General features: G+C 30.9%; 1 protein-coding gene across 1 annotated transcript in view; it reads left to right on the forward strand.

The window, feature by feature from the left end:
* The window catches only part of LOC143197942 (uncharacterized), a 794565-nt gene that overhangs the window by 396846 nt on the left and 379917 nt on the right, over window positions 1-17802 (forward strand). Inside the window, exon 4 of the mRNA XM_076406795.1 lies at window positions 12655-12772. Coding sequence (XP_076262910.1) covers window positions 12655-12772 — 118 coding nt within the window. The remainder of the gene's footprint in view (window positions 1-12654; window positions 12773-17802) is intronic.

Raw genomic sequence — 17802 nt, forward strand, 5'->3', positions numbered from 1 at the left:
AAAAATATAAATATCTTCCTATTAACGCTTTTCAACTAAACTACATGACATCGATTACAAGATGTAAAAATCGACAAAGACAATCTTTTCATCTTAGTTTCAATCATTGTTATATTGCAATTTTATTTAGTTGCCTTTCCTTTTCTATAAATATCGTAGTTTCTATCTAGAGCGACCTACTCTTCTTATGCTTTCTGACCACATGTGATTTGTTGCCAATTGTATTATAAATAGCAAATTATTAATTATTTTTTATACTACTCATGTCACGAAAGATAGTCTCAACATAATCTAATGTCAAGCGGACTTGTTTCTCAGTCAACTATAAAGCATAGTTGAACATTTGGCTTGTAAATATGAGGTTGCTCTAAAACATTAAACCTACTAACATTTCAACGCTGTCAAAACAGTCTTCAGATTAATAATCAATGCTTATCGCTACGTACATGTTGACCTCGAAATCAAATGGATCTACTAATTTATCCAAGATTACATCTTAAATCATGAAATAAGGTTACTAAATCACAGCAACTTGAAAGCATGGAACTATTAGGTAATGTTCAGGAAGTTAAAAGATACAATCAAACTACACGAACTTGTATAATGTATAAATGTTATCTATCTGTATGTGTTAATATAATGACATATTTACACGGCACACTGTTTACATACTGATATAAGTACAACAAAATAATAGTAATAAAATAATTTGTAAATTAAGATTGTATTATGGTTATTTCATGTAGTAAAAAAGATTAATTGAATTGTATAGTTAATACAGTACAGAAAAATATTTATAAAAAAAAACGCCTAATTACAATAAAAATGCTAATCCATTCAAAATAAGAGTAATAAAACAGAATTAAAAGTTTTAAACTGAAAAACAAGAATAAAACAGGCAGAAAGTACATAAAGTGTTTCTTCCCAATGCTGAGATTTCTCGGCTCTGGTTCGCTGGAAAAACCTGTCTTTATTGGTTGATTATAATCCTTAAGGTCACAATTCCCTTTATTTCTGACATCGAATTACTTTTGCGTTAAAAATGAAATAAAGCCTAAGCGTAAAATGTAACAAGAGTCCTTCCCCAGCGGAGGGGAATTTGTTTAATGCGCGCCCAGAAAACGGCGACTATAAACTCGAAAACCTCTTGATTATTAATTTGAACAAACGTCGATTTTATTGCGAACGGCATCCCTTGTAGCTCGTAAAAACGCCATAAAAGCCGAGCCGCTTCTTTCGAGTTCGAACGCGCCACATATCGCGTCCAAATTTCCATAACGTTTCCAACTCGTCCGCCCACCAGCACCTCTCGCTCTCACCCGCTCCCCCTTTATTCACCCGTTCCCTTATTTCACATAATGTTTATGAAGCGACCCGGCCCGGAATAAATCGTCCGCGGACACGCACACTGCACGTCAATTTTTATTGAAATTAATAGATAGGTGGTGGCGGAAACTGCGACCATTCGCAACTCTATTATTTATTGCTTTTCTCGATAAACATCGGATCGAAGAACGTAAAATGAATTTTGCCAAGGACCTGATTTCGTTTGTTATGCGGAATATAAAATACTCCCTAGAGTAAACTTATGTACTCCATAATATAAGTTCAAGAATTCACTAAGTATACCACAAGTCTGTCATGAATAATACTCATATATTAAAAGTGAAAGCTAAATTTTAGTATATGCAGTAAATCAAATAAAACAACGTAACTTGACTTATATATGGTTGGGAGCCAAAGTACATTTAATGTTTCCTAATAGACGGCTTTAAAGGCTTTATAAACTTTATCTCTACTAATACTTCTATAGTGACTAGACCTGGTGAGATCTGTATCACCCACATTTATATTGATAGTTTTCTCCGACAATAACAGCAGCCTCTTCAAAATTTTGGTAAATTAAAGCTCCTAGCGTAATCACCAGCTATTGTTTCTTTAGATCCGATATCATATGGCTGTCAGATGGCATGCAATCCATTTCTATTTTGACTATTTTGACTAACTTTTGGTTCTGATGAACAAACGTTTGTAGTTCTTGGGCAATAATTTGGTTAACTGTTGAGTTGTGAGCACAACGCCTATCGGCATCGGTATCAGGATTACTCATAAAATACATTTGAACAAAATGTTGACCTGTATCTTGTAGTGGCAACAGTGCTCCTGCTAAGTGATAAACTTATTTCTGTATCTGAAATTATTTAAGATTTTATTAACTTGCCTCTGGTACAAATTTGAGTGGTACCAAAAATGTTTGTGGTATAATATCTCGAAAGAGGGTATGAAATTATCCTGTGCAATACACGTTGCGTAAAACAACGTCATTTGGAAACAACTATTATATTTTTTAATGTTGATCAAGAAGTTGTTAGAATAATTTCCCATCCCAGAAACTAAATGAACGTAATGATTTAGATACTGATACCCTGTAGATTCACCCTGCATTTTAATATCTTTCAATACAGAAAAATGAATGTATACTAGACAACAATTAAAATAGGACCCTAAATTACCGATGGCACATAGCTATATCATATTTGACAATATATGTCATTGTGACTGTCATTATTTAAGTCATATTTATCAAGAAATATTCAGATTTATAGATTTAGAATTGTATGAAATATGAAATTTACTTTAATGTTTAATACATTATATGTTATAATCGCGGTTTGATAATAGTGGCCGGTAGTTTTAATCAGTATTCAAGAGTTTTGGTCATACAATAAATATCTGATAACCAAAAAAATGTCGATCTTTTATGACAGTTACACTAGTCACATAGAGTAATAGAGATATAACTCAATAGTTGACTCTAGCCTATAGTTTTGCTTTACCCAACATCCAGAGGGCGCCATAATTGGCCGCTCAAATAATTTGATTAGTCAATTTAAATCTCCATTATAGGTACCTGTAAGAGAAATACTGTGAAGGCATTTGATTGGCTCATTAGTAATGTTTGGCACGTGACAGCCTTGATGTCATGTTTAAATGACTAATGAAATTTAAATAAAAAACCATTTTTTTCGGAAATAAATTTATTAAATAAAATATAAATAAAAACAAATATATCTTATATAAAATGTATATATAAAACCATAAATAAAAAACATTGGTACATTGTAAATCAAAATTATCACTTCCGTCTTTTTTCTTTTTCCTATTTGTTTAGTGCCATCAATGTAATAGGATCCATCAGACGTGGCAAAATCACTGAATAAAATACAGGAGATAGCTCAAAGACCTACTGACAGTATTTTCATTTCATCCCCGGTTGTTATAGAATATAAATATTTAGAGCCCTCATGTTCATCCTCTTCATAATTACCTAAAGGCCAATGAGATGAAAACAATTAAATCATGTTCAGCGTTTCAAATGATTTCTAAAACATACTAGCCGAAGATGAATATTCCTGAATTCATGAACTAGATCCGAAACAAACTATCTTGGTTAAGTCGCCTTAAGCAAATATATTTATTTGAATAATTACTCTTAATTTTCTTTAATGAAATTAAACCCTCAAGGTAGTTATTAAGTTGATTTTTAACAACTTAATTTTAACACTTTAACAAATGTGTTCTTATTTGGGTAATAAATTTTACAACAAAATTCATCGTGTATTGAATGCCGGCCAATCCTATTTTAACAGATTTGCATTCAGAAGCCATTATTTTATTTGATCTGCAACTATTGATCTAAGAAGAAAAATATATAGCCATTTGCACAGCGTTTCTCGGAATGGTTTTTAATTTCTAGAATAAAAAAAAAATTGATATTTATATATATATGAATAAACTTACCCCGACTTACAACAACAAAACATACTGTAACCATCATAAATTTTCTTTGATACTTAATCCAATCGGTTTGGGATTTTAAACATTATCAACCATTTTTTAATGAGAACCAAATACTTCTTCGAACGAAAACGGTTCTACATTTCTTTACTATCTGTACATCCGGTACGCAACACTTCCTAATTCATTTTACTTCTACCCAAACTCCTCTTTGGTATAGTTACCAAGGAATAATTCGAGTAACCGCGAAATGATTGCAAATCCATCATCAACTGTCTTCTTTTCATGCTAATCTGATATTTTTCTTTATAAGTAACTTCTTCCAGTTATTTCTATTCATTTGACAAATAACAGCCTTATGATTTCCCCAACATCATATTAACTGCACCAACAATGAAATATTTCACGGCTATTTTAAGTAAACAAGTGCAGATTTATTGGACTAGCATTTCAAGTGATAGTGCTAGATCTCTCCAGATATCTAACTCATCACATCTTCCATTGCAAAATAAATACACAGTCTTGTCTTTTGAACAACCATGGCCATGTCAGACGTACGATTTAATATATATACTTTGCATTTATTGGCATTTATTTAATTTGAAAGAGTAATTGTTCATGTAATCGGACTGATATCAATCAGTGTTCAGCAATCACATATACTTATAGAATCAGGATATAAGAAATAGGAACCCATCATTTTGTGTAAAAAGTAAAAAAATATGATAGAAAACATTGACCTTCTTTGAATACCACACACCCAATCCACTGATGAAAAAATATAGTTCAGCTGTACTTAATTATACATTTTACCATAGACTATAAAACTTGTACTGTAATCACTATATTGAAAACCATCCATATTTTATCATTATACAGACCAATTAACCCCCCCTATTAAACCTATTTAAAAAAGTAGAATTAAAATGCAAAAGAGAATAAAATAAATTTATCTTGTTCAAATGGCTATTTACGATAATTTGTTAAAAATCGTCGGACCGTGATGTCGAATAAAATATTTAAAATTCAAACGTTCAGTTTTATTAAGCGAAATACTGAATATTCGAGCTCGATTAACTCTGGTTGAGTTATTTATCGAATCGATAAAATTCGGCTTCAAATTAATCAGGCATAATTTTCATTGTGCGTCGAACGGAACAAAAGTTCCCGTAAACAACCGAAAGAAAATATAATTTAATTTGCATTAATTAATAATCGAAATTGCCATAAAGGATTTGTTAATTATCGTTGCAACACTGTATAATATTAAAAGTGTTAAAACAACAAAATGCAAATTTGAAATATTTTAATTTCGTGGAAATTCGTATTTGAGTGTAATGGTCTTGTATCTAAAAATCGTCACCATATTAATGAAGTATTTAAATTAAATATGTAGATACATTGATTTCCAAATATATTTTGCATATAAATATTTCAATAGAGTGTACGATATTTATTACTCTTTTGTCTGCTTCTGCTTGTATGCAATTAAAATATCAAAACCAACAATAGTACAAAATCACTTGTAATAAGTTTACTAATATAAATCGTATCTTCCAGTTACACTTAAATTAATGTGAGTTTTGTACCTTCATCGGCTAATTTGCAATTTTTCGTCTTCTGAATGTTACCTTTTCTACTCAAATTTCTGTAGTATAACCTGTGTGGATATCCCACACACACAGGACAGAGAGATACACTTTACTATGTGAAAGAATATATGGAGTAATTACGGAAGGATTGCCAATTCAATGTTGTTTTCTTTTTCATCAAATGCGGCCGTTTTTCGGCGATTTCGTCCTTCAAACGGCCCAATAACGCTGTATAATAGTCCTTGTTGTTGGTCCTTCTTTTTTCAAATGAGTCAATGAAAATTATTCCATGCGCATCCCAAAATACAGACGCCAGAATCTTGCCAGCCGATTGTTGCGTTTTCCCACGTTTTGGAGCGGGTTCATCGTGTGCAGTCCACACAACTGTTGATAGGCCTTCGGAGTGTAACGACACTATTGTCACGTATCGACGCAAAAAAATCGGGTTTATTACGCTTGATTATCTTCAAACACTGCTTCGAATCATCAACTCGTTGTTGCTTTTGATCAAAAGTGAGCTCGCGCGGCACCCACTTTGCACAAAGCTTTCTCATACCCAAATATTCGTGAATAATATGATGTACACGTTCAATTGATTTCTTTTGAGTGTCTGCTATTTCATTAAATTTCAATCTACGGTCACTGAAAATCATTTTGTGGATTTTTTAAATATTTTCGTCGGTAACAACCTCTTTTGGGCGTCCACTGCTTGCTCCACTATATATGTATATATATATATATATATATATATATATATATATATATATATATATATATATATATATATATATACATATAAATATATATATATATATATATATATATATATATATATACATATAAATATATATATATATATATATATATATATACATATAAATATATATATATATATATATATATATATATATATATATATACATATAAATATATATATATATATATATATATATATATATATATATATACATATAAATATATATATATATATATATATATATATATATATATATATATATATATATATATATATACGTTGGAGCAATCCAATGCGTTCCTTGACTTCCCCACTTTAATATTTAATATAGTTTCCATCCTTGTTAGATTTCCGGGACGGTCAAATCATTTTCCAAACGTTATTTTACGAATCACGGCACCATGCTGGCGATCAGTTACCGACTGCCGAATTCCATTCTCTACTATGCGAATCGACGATAATTCTTGAGGTTTTATTGTCAGGGATCAATTTACGGGTTTCGATGCTCGGCGAGCTTCCGCTCTAGCAAGGCCCGGGCCCTCACTTGGTTTATCTTCCCAATTTTACATTTATTACTGAGAGTTTGCCAATATTGGGAAGACGGACGAGTCGTAAAGACAAACTCGCCGCTTTCAGCTGAGTTGTCTTCATAATCAATTTGAATATTTATTACTGGCAATAGCTGATATTAGTCAATTAGATTTAAGCAGATCCAAGTACATTTTATTACTACTGTTAACTATATTGGTACTAATTATTTTGTAAAATATACAGTTACCTTGAAACCAGTTAGTATATCTAACTTTGTTCGAATATCTTAATCTTTGACTCAACTAAATGGGGAACTGAAGGACATAAGTAAACTAATGAAGTTTTCTGTTGAGGAGAGTTTGGCGAATAAACTAGATATTCAACAATTCGTACTCCAATTTGCCGAATCAGAATTTAAGAGTTCGATTTAAGTTTTAAACTGTTTTTGTTATTTATTAACGTATTTTTACTAGTCCTTACCGATTCACAATTTGTCTCCGCAGTGGCTTAAAGCTAGGTATTAATATACGTGGACCCATTGGCCATTACTTAGTCTCTAATAGAATAAAATAAAGTTTTCTTTGTAGCACTTTCAGGGCTTTTACCATTTACTAGAATTTGCGACACAACTACAGAGTTCACACAGTGTGATCTATTGAGTTTAATTTCTATTTCTGTGTTAAGATGGGAGTGGAGTCTGTTCTCATATCTTGTGGAAATCTGAAAATTTCTGACAAAGTAATTGTTTCTATAGTATCTGGGTACATCCAAAATAACCATCCATCGGTCCAATAGTCAACAGCTGGTTTGATAAAGGATGCATTGATATATAACTTAAATATTTTTTTATAATTATGTATTCTAATGTATATTGATGGTCTCAGTGTAATGTAAAATGTGGTTGCAAGGCAAAACCTAGCAGATATAACTTCGACACCAGTATTTTTTTTTCATAAATACCATATTGATAACAGTTGTGTACTATTTTAACAATATTTCTAAAGTTTAACCTCCTATAAATGTAAAATAAATGTTAATAACACTGTCGAACAAGTTTGAGGTCAGGTATTATTTGTTTTTTTTATTGTGTATATGAGCATAATAAAAAAACAGATGTCTATAAGATTTGAATAGCAACCGAACTTAAGAAAACAGGCTTCTAAATCTATCAAGGTACTGTTTGTTTTACGAAATAGAAACTTAAATTAATTAACATAAATAAAAGCGTTAAAAAACATTACTCAAGCACAACTGATACCTGTTTAGGTAAATAATGTGATATTAGCAAGTTCTACAACCTGATGTATGTAGGCTGAGGCTTCAAGATAGATAATCAAGCATCCATCATGTTTGATGATCGTGCTAGCATTAGGCTCTTTACAGAATATGAATATCTACTTATTAATTTTCTTGCCAACTGTCATTCTTATGGTTTTTCCTTCATTACATTTTTTTGATTTCTGTTATTGCATATATTATTATCAATAATTTTAATTTTAATAAAATGCACAATTTAATCATACAATTAATTATTAAATATACTAAGTCATCATCTACAAGTCGACGTGTAAATTTGACTTATTTGCTGTGATTAATGCTCATTTAAATACACCATAAGTACCACAAAACTGAATTGTGTGTTTATATTGCTATAACAATCTTAATAATCGTACGTGCCATTTAAAACCAATGTTTTTTTAGAATAACTCTGTTCTATAATGAAGTACACAGATGTTCCGTACTCATTCCTACAGTAATACTCTTCTATACTATTTGCTAACAATTTTGAATTAAGTCCAGTCCACAACTGATCAGTAGCTTCGTTGCAATTAAGACATAGTAATCATTTCAAGCTTTATATTAAAACAGTTATCAATTGCCTACAAAAATTTTAAATAATCTTGAGGTATAATTGTAATCAATATTATGTTATTTCGCCCTATTGTTAAAATATAAAATCATGCTATATATACGTTGAAAAAATAAGTATAATCTATTATATAAATATATTATATAAACGGATATACACGAATTGTTGAATTATCTATTTAATTATAATTAATATATTGAACAATTATATAAAGGAAACGTTGTCCACTGAGCTTCAATATTGTCTATTCTGTCATCATAGATCCCTATATATATTATCCCAAGATGTTACTTAGTTTCAGTCCACTCTATCCTTATCTGTTGATAGAAGCTTAATGCGAGGTCTTATGCTGTGTTTGTTGGTAAGATGATAAATGGATTTATATTATCTCATAGCCGACGATATCATGAATAATTCGTTGTCTTAATTTAGACAGCATTAATTGTCTAATAACCAGGCGTAAGTTAAAACTAAAAGCTAGACTATCTGATGATTGATGTATGTTACTATTATCATAATAAATTAATTTTAATTGGTGTTGTAGTAATATTTAAATTAAAATATGTCAGTATAAAGGCATTAATTGTTTTAAACCTGCTCTCAGAGAAAACTTATTATTTTTGATTAATTTGATTATGAAAACTTAAAATTTTTTGACTCCTAATAATTTTTGTTACACTATTTTTTTCGATAATTTCGAAACAAAGATGGCACTGGCTCTTATATATATTATAGACTCATTTAGAATTGAAGTACGTATATTATATAAAACCCTTAACATTACCTAACAGGTCAATTGAAAAATCCCCGGCCTACCATAGTAAAACATATCTTTTTGGCAGAATTAGTTTTTTTATTCAATCTAATTCCCTTCAAGGATGATACACTGATTATAGCGACCCTCCAACTCTTCATTCGATGAAAATTTCTCCCCAGCGAGCATTTTTTTTGAGATCTGAAAACAGATCTCAAAATACAGGAAAATAATCGCTGGGGGCTAGATATGGAGAATACGGTGAGAATATGGTATTGCCATCGTTTTCACTGACCTGTGACACGGTGCATTGTCTTGGTGCAGCAGCACTTTCTTTTGCTCCAAATTCGGCCGTTATTCGGCAATTTCTTCCTTCGAACGGTCCAATAACGCTATGTAATAGTCGCTGTTGATTGTCCTTCCTTTTTCAAGATAGGCAATGAAAACTATTCAATGCGCATCCCAAAATATAGATGCCATGATATTGCCAGCCGACTATTGCGTTTTCCCACGCTTTGGACCGGGTTAATCATGTCCACTCGGAAATAATCTTCAAACACTTCTCCGAATCATCAACTCGTCGTTGTTTTTGGTTAAAAGTGAGCTCGCGCGGAGTGTCTGCTATTTCATTCAATTTCAATTTACGGTCATTCAAAATAATTTTGTGGATTTTTTTAATGTTTTCGTCAAAAAGCAATATTTTTGTCAACACGCGAAATTCCTTTTTATACTTTTTTTTCCACAATAACGAAAGTTGCTCACTCAAAATGCTATAATTCACAAATTAATGATCCGACTGCTATTAAATTTATACACGCATGTTTTGAGGCTTTGGTTAACTAAAAATCATATGAATTTAATTTACTAATTTGAGGACTTTTCAATTGACTTGTTATGTCACATTGAAAATTTAGTTTAAAAAATAGCTTTGCAGTTTTATTTCGCGGTTCGTTTAGCTTGGTCTGCTTTATAATTAGTATTTACAGCTTTTCTCGTTTTTGAATGGTTTTTGTGGAAATATGCAAAATCATTTTTATGTCTTCTTAAGTCAAATTGTACCGCCCTCACCTGTGCGAGATATAACCTAATTCTACGCTTATGCATTGCTACTTCAGGAAGCTCATATGATAGCGTCGATCCAAACAAGCGAATTGTGCTTGCTATTGTGCAATTGTCGCTGGTTCGAATCCCGCAAAGCTCGGGAATACTTTATGTTGGCGATTGTAATTATGAATTGATCAACAGTAATATCTCACAAAATATAACAGGAAATAGTCTTACCCAAATTGGAATGTCCTCTAATTTGATCACTGGCCAATCAGTAAGCTTACTGCCAAGAGCCGTAGATCGAAGCCAACATTAAGCAATAGGACCAGTCAAAATAAACCCCGGTTAATAAAATGGAGTTTTCAGAATAAAACTAAATAGATAATAAATATAATAATTTATCCAAAAATGCGTCGCCTATCTAAAGATGATATTTCAAAACAAGTAACAAATGAATATAACATCTTCAGTATTAATCAGACCTTTAAAGTTGTGATAACATAATCATAATTTTTACTCATTGTAGTAAACATGTAAGATATTAATTCTTTAAACAGGTTTTCTTCAAAAAAGTATAATTGGTTCTAGGTATAACAAAATGGTATAATTGTTATAAATAAAAGTATTCCCAAGACACATTACAACAGTTCCTTAAAGCTGACCAACTTTCTTAAAATATATAATACATATAATATTAAAATACATAATAAATAATATGGGTCAACTAGTATCAATATAAAATTAATTAAAAATATTAATGCTTTTTGACTTTAAAAAAGAGTAACTGTCATAAAGAGTAACTGTAATCAAAATGTAACGTTTGGTTTAACATATGCGCATTTTCATTTATATGAACTAATAAAGTCTGAGGAACAAGCGCTCTTCTAGCAAGCTTTGCGCAAGCATATATCTTTTGATTTGTAGCTGTTAGTGGACATTTTAGTCTATCTTTCTTAGCATATCGCTCGGCGATGGAGAATGTATCCCCATGAAATTAAAAACTTATAAACAAACATATCTCACAATAGTAAAGAAAGGGCTAATATTTCTTTAGGTGCTAGGAACTCGTTTGAACCCTAGCAACGATACTTATCATTAATTTTTTATGAAATATTTTAAAATATATACTACAGTACAAAACTTGATAATATATTTGAAGAAATATAATATTTAACTTTGTTAATAATGGTAATAACGATTATATGCACATTTTAATAATTTCAAGTGTTGTAATTGTTTACCAAATAAATAGAAATTGCGAAATATTTGAAAATAATAAGTAGAAAAGGAATTTTATTGCAAAAATCTAGAAAAAGAAAATGGAATTAAAAGCAACCTATTTACATAAACTTCATTTTGAAATGTATTTACAGAAAGTCCATGAACCATCATATTATCTAATATTATTATTTATCTATATACCACCTGAAAGAAGGTTCCATTAAATAACTCTTCATTTTGACAAAACGATAACTTATTTGCCTATACTCTTTTATAAAAATATATGCTTATTTCCTTGTTTTTTTTTTACTTCTGCACCTTCAGAATAGTAGTCATTAGATCATTAGGGTTGCCATGTTTGTTTGATTCATGTGAATTCGAATGAACTCTCATTTGTAATTTTTTTCTTATTCTAAATTTGCTTTCTTCAGCTTTCCCTCGACAAATTCTAACAATACATCACCTATAGAGAATATATTAAATCGTTACTAGTTACTGGTTAAATATATCATATTTAAAGTGAAGGTCTAATTTTTATCAGTTACTGCATTTTTTACCTTTTGCAATGTCTTTATTTAAAAAAAAAACGAATAGTTTTCTTATTTGCTTCTTGTTATCATTTTGAAATATGCAGCTATTTAGGGGTGTAATTATGGCATATGTGCAATTATACTTGATGGCCCATAAAATGTTTTCATATTTTAACTTATATTTTAAAATCAATATATGTTATAACACTAAGAAAAATACAACAATGTAATTATTACTGTTATAGAGTTATTAGTGCAACAATAAATTTAAATATTATATTCTATTGATGTGCAGTTATATTTTCAGCAGCATAGGCATGTCCTCAGTTTCCTGCACACATATTAGATACTACTTGTGAGTAAGAAAATAAAAACAAATTATATATGAGCACATGATTATATATGATGTTATGAAATTATTATTTATAATATAAACACATAAGTATATATGTATGCAAATGACGTTAACATGACCGAAATTCATTTTACTTGACAATCATCTCGATGATTTTTTAGAGTGGTAATAACAATTAAACTTTCTCGTTTTGTTTCAGTTTCGGAGAGCAACTTTGAGCTGAAACGGCTGGAAGCCAGAGAGGGATCAATAAGGGTGCAGTGCCGTGCGGACGGAATCTTTCCCACGCCAGTGATGAGTCTGCACTCTCAACAAAGGTAACTTTAATGGCCCGAGCTAATAAACACCTTATACCGTTCTCTGCCCGTCTTTATGTACCTCCCAGGTATTATCGGTGACTCTCCGTGCGCTCCACTTAGCTTTTATGTTTGCAAGGAATTAATTTAAGTTTGCGCTATTCCATTTTCGCTGCTGCCATAATGGTGCAACGTTCCGTTTGACTGTAGTGAAATGGAAGAAACAGTAACGATTATTATCTATCAATCTGTTAATCAATTAGTGATTTTATAGAATTATTAATTATCCGATATTAATTGTTGATATAAATTTAATTTTAGTTATTATTATAGGATATAATCCAAAGCGTTTTTTTTAATATTTAGTATATACAAATATTTAAAGATACCTGCCTGCTACGCAAATTATCGATGAAAAATAGTTTTAGAGATATAAATGTTCCAGGGATTTTAATCATTGGAATAAACCCTACTTCAGAGATACTGTCACACATACATTTAGTTGGTTACTTAACCCATTCTAAGACTTGTCATCCTGAAAAGGAACGTTTTTGCGATATTTTTTTCAACAGCTACTTGATGCATATAGGTACCGTTCAAATGTTTGAAAACAATAACGTGATTAAAGAAACAAAAAAACCAATAAATAATTATCTATGGCACTCAAGCATTGATGACCACTTAGACTAACGTTTCATTAAAGTAAAAATGAAATACATTTTCATTACATTTTGATAATTGCTTGATCACGAATTTTACTCACTATTTTTATTAAGTTAGTTATATATTAGGAGCCCAGTGTCTTCTTTCATTCACGTTGTAAGTATTCCTACTACTGTTCTGAGCTCGATGGGCATCGATTCTTCTTTATTATATCATCCCGAACTAATGCGACAGGAAGGAGATCTAAAGATAGTGACGTCAATTTCATTTCGTTTTCGCCTTAGAAATCCTTGATATAATTGTGACGAATAGTTAAGGTCACTAGCTTATTGAAAAGCTAAAATTTGCCAATTAAACCAGTTCCAGCATAAATTCCATTTTCCTGAAATATTTTCAGATAACCCTCTCTATTTAGCTTTCCATCAATTTTAATCATATGTCCGGACTTATACTACCCGGTCATCCTCAGACCATCATGCTTGTTCTGAAGCCCGATCGCTTTTTGATCGGAGTACAAAATACGTCTATCTAATCTGCCCATAAAAAATGTTTCCTGCTTTCTTCCGTCCAGTTTGTATGTATTTTGGTCTTCTATTTATCTTATAAGTCATTATTTCGCCACCACTTTTTGTTGAAACTGGCTTTTCTCGTATTTTATTTAAAATAGTACTAATATGAGGTGTAGTTGAACGTCGTTTTCTTTTTGATCATAATCAACTTATTTGCTACTTTCTTCGGGGCATCAATATCACTCCCGATTTTGATTTTCTCCAGTAACTTGTTTAGGTGTAAGAGTATAATAAATTTACGTGAACCTTTCCGACCATTTCTGAAAGTTTTTGTAGAGAATATCATTCCTGGCTAAAAGCACAAATAGCACTAGGAATTTCAAGAGATATATGCTTATTTTAGCCACTCCGCCGTGATATACCTTAAGAGTCATCAGTTTTTTTTGTAGAAATATCATAAAAATTTCAATTTATTTTATGGGGCGCGACGGGAATATAACGGTTATTTCCATTACCTAGAAGTTGATCAGCCTCCATGATAAACCATACAATCATATAGTTTTAGTTAGTTTTAAGTTGGAAATGCTGACAATAATCTGACATTCCTCAGGGTCCATTCTTTTATAATATACTTAAATTATAACTGCAATATTCAAGGCTATCACCATGACGACATTTATATGCAATCTACCTAAATCTACTGAAGCAATGGAAAAGAAGCTTTTTTCTCGTTAAGTATTCGTAAAATTTATGAGTAACGCGACTCGCCACGAAAAGGTCTCACAAAGATCACCTCTCAAATGAATCCTCTTACGACATATACCATATTGAGGTTTTGGTCTATAAAATCTTGGAATATTAACATGGTATAATAGCAGCTATATGTGTGTGTTAAAAACGTATATTATTTAAATATTATCAAGTGTTATTCTTGTTACTTTCTGTTCTTCTCTTTTGCTGTATGTTTGTTTTTAGGTAATATTTTTGGAATGCTTTTATATAGCTCTCTTACAAGTTTTGATTTGTTTCTTTCTGCATTATTAATTTTACTTACCTTTAAAATTTTGAACATACTGAATATTTAGTTATTAAGTAAGGAACAATGCAACAGTATACAAACAATTTTCCTATTTGTTTTTAGTAAAACAAGATATCTTGATTAAACTTTATGAAGTCAACCTCGATCTCGACTGACAATAATCACAGTTACTAAAAATAATTATTCGCTTCCAATATCTTACACTTGCTATCAGTCTATGGCATTCGATCGTCATCAATTTATTATTTTGTTAGAGATTCCGTCGAATTAATAAATAAATACCAAAGTATTGATAACTGACCCATCTCCTGCTATTCATGATTATTAATTAAGTCTTAACGTTCTGTTAAAGCATTCAGGGGTTAGAGTTCCATCACTTGGGATTGGCAATACAGGAGATGAAAGTGACCGGTGAAATAACAAGCTGAATCGCCCAAATTTCAAAATAATTTGCTGGAAGATTTTATTGAAGACCATCAGCGGCTTATTGGTTCCAAAGTAAACACTCTTCAGTTATGACCATGAGCTTTCAATATATGAAGAATTTCTTAAATGATTAAGTAAAGCTGAAAAACATTAATTGCAAAATATATTGTATTGAATAATACTAGCGGATTTGTTTGACGACCCACGTAAAAGTGTATGTTTGTAATTGACCTAGGTTCCAAGATAAAGAACACTGGTCGCATTTCCGTCTCTCCGTTATTGGAAAACGAGGAAAAAATAATGGAAAACGTAACCTTTCATCCCGTTTCGCTTATCGAGCGACAACAAAACGCGGCAAAATGTCAGAAAGGCATTCGAGGCCGGTCGCTGCGAGGAAACAATAGAATTCTCGTCACTTTTAAATGTCTCCTAGTTTAAGGTTTACCGGAAGTTGTTTAGAAACGTGCTGTCGTCCTCAAAGCCCTCACAATAGTCAAGGACGAGACTATAACAGTTATATCCGACATTATATAACCAGGTTAAGACTCTTCTGTTTCATTCTTAAAGATGATTAGAATTTTTGTAGACGCTTTCGGCATATCATATAGTTTCATGGCGCATTCGCATTCGCTGTAAATTTATCTTAAAAATAATTAACTCTAAAATTTTAACAAAGAAGAGAAAGTTCTATCTGTCTCATCGTATTGGTTCGGAACCTACATCAATGTGATGCTACTTTATGGACGATTAGTTTAAGAACCATCCATCCATATTATTTGGAACAAGAGTACCAACTATGAGGGCAGCCTGTAATTAAAAATAGTATCCATAAATAATCCAATTGATACAGTTTTATGTTCACTAAGCAAACTTCCATTTATTATATCTAACAATAATAATTCAAGAATAATTTCCCCATTTAAATTGTTATGTATATAGAAGACATTTATCTATGATTTTTAATATTTTATATATCACTAATATTTCACTAACTTACTTACTCAAACTAACACTTACTTTATTTATATATGAAAATGTGTAATTTATGTCCGAAAAGTACAGGGTTTATCAAAAATTGCCGATTAATTTTAAAATGAGATGAAGCTGTGAAATATTAACGACGGGCTTCCCATTTAAACGTCCATTTAAGGCATTTTACAAGGAATATAAGATTGTAAAATATCCACCGTCGCTTCAGATAGTGGCATGGTCATCTTGAATAGTAACTTACCATTGCTTGCGGCTTGCAGGTCAGTTTGCTCCACCAAAGTTCAGAAAAGCTACCAAGAAAATATCTAAAGTTGATGGGCAATACATGCCAGAAAAGAATTGCCAGAAAGAATTATAACATCAGATCATTCATAAAGAATGTCCATCATCACTTTGCTCATTACGTAGCGCAGTTCTGGTGAAACAATATGGAGCCAAAATTCGCATCAAATAGTAACTTTTTGGGTATGCGTTGACGCCTGTCGAACTTATTTTGGACTGATGCAGTTTCGAACTCGAAATTTTGTTCGTTAACACAGCCACTGATCTAAAATGCATTTCATTCCTAACAATTATATGTTCAATCATAAATAACAGTTATTTTAACATTATCCTTATCATTTGGACGTATTCGTCAATAGTGTTGTTTGCACTAGTGATTTTCCATATGCAAATGAGAAATAAATAATTTACGGTACCAAAACAACAAGGCATCCAGAAACTGCCAACATCGACTGGCATTTATTAAAAGCTCTACAAATACAATAGTCTATATACGTAAATTTCGTCTGATAGAAATTGCATAAACATACGTACTTTGATCTGAGACATCTATAATTTGAGCACTCTAATGCATGTATTATGGACCTGTACGTTTTATCATCAATATTTTCGTTTTATAAAGCATCTATTGAGAAAAATTGGTACAATTTGTATCAGTTAAATATTCTTCACCATTTTATACAAATATTTTCTATCTTTCTTGCAACATATTAATACTGAAAGTGCCTAACTCTTTCTAACATACTTATTTTTTTGCAACACTAAGCCATTGTAATATTTTAAATTATCCCATTAGTATTTGAGCTTGGAATTACCATAGTAAATACATTTTTTATTATCTGTTACAATCCTTCACAAAAAAACTATTTTCGTCTTGAGAGCTATGAAGCCTCAATCTTGAAAATGTTTTAATTTGCTAAAAAGCATTGGAGGCTGTGATATTTATATCTATTATAATATATGTTATAACATACAATACGTTTTATCTATTTTAAGTCAAATGCTGTGAACTAAAAATAACCATTTTAGTTTCTAAGATCTTTTCTGAAGAGTGAAGTACTTTTGTAGTTATTTATTAACGATTCATTAAGTTGATTCAACATCATTGTGTGTATGTGCAAATGTATGTATCAATTTTATTT

The sequence above is a fragment of the Rhynchophorus ferrugineus genome, unplaced genomic scaffold, assembly GCF_030347505.1.
Source record: "Rhynchophorus ferrugineus isolate W39M unplaced genomic scaffold, kcgeb_rfMv2 rfM1, whole genome shotgun sequence".
NCBI lineage: Eukaryota > Metazoa > Arthropoda > Insecta > Coleoptera > Curculionidae > Rhynchophorus > Rhynchophorus ferrugineus.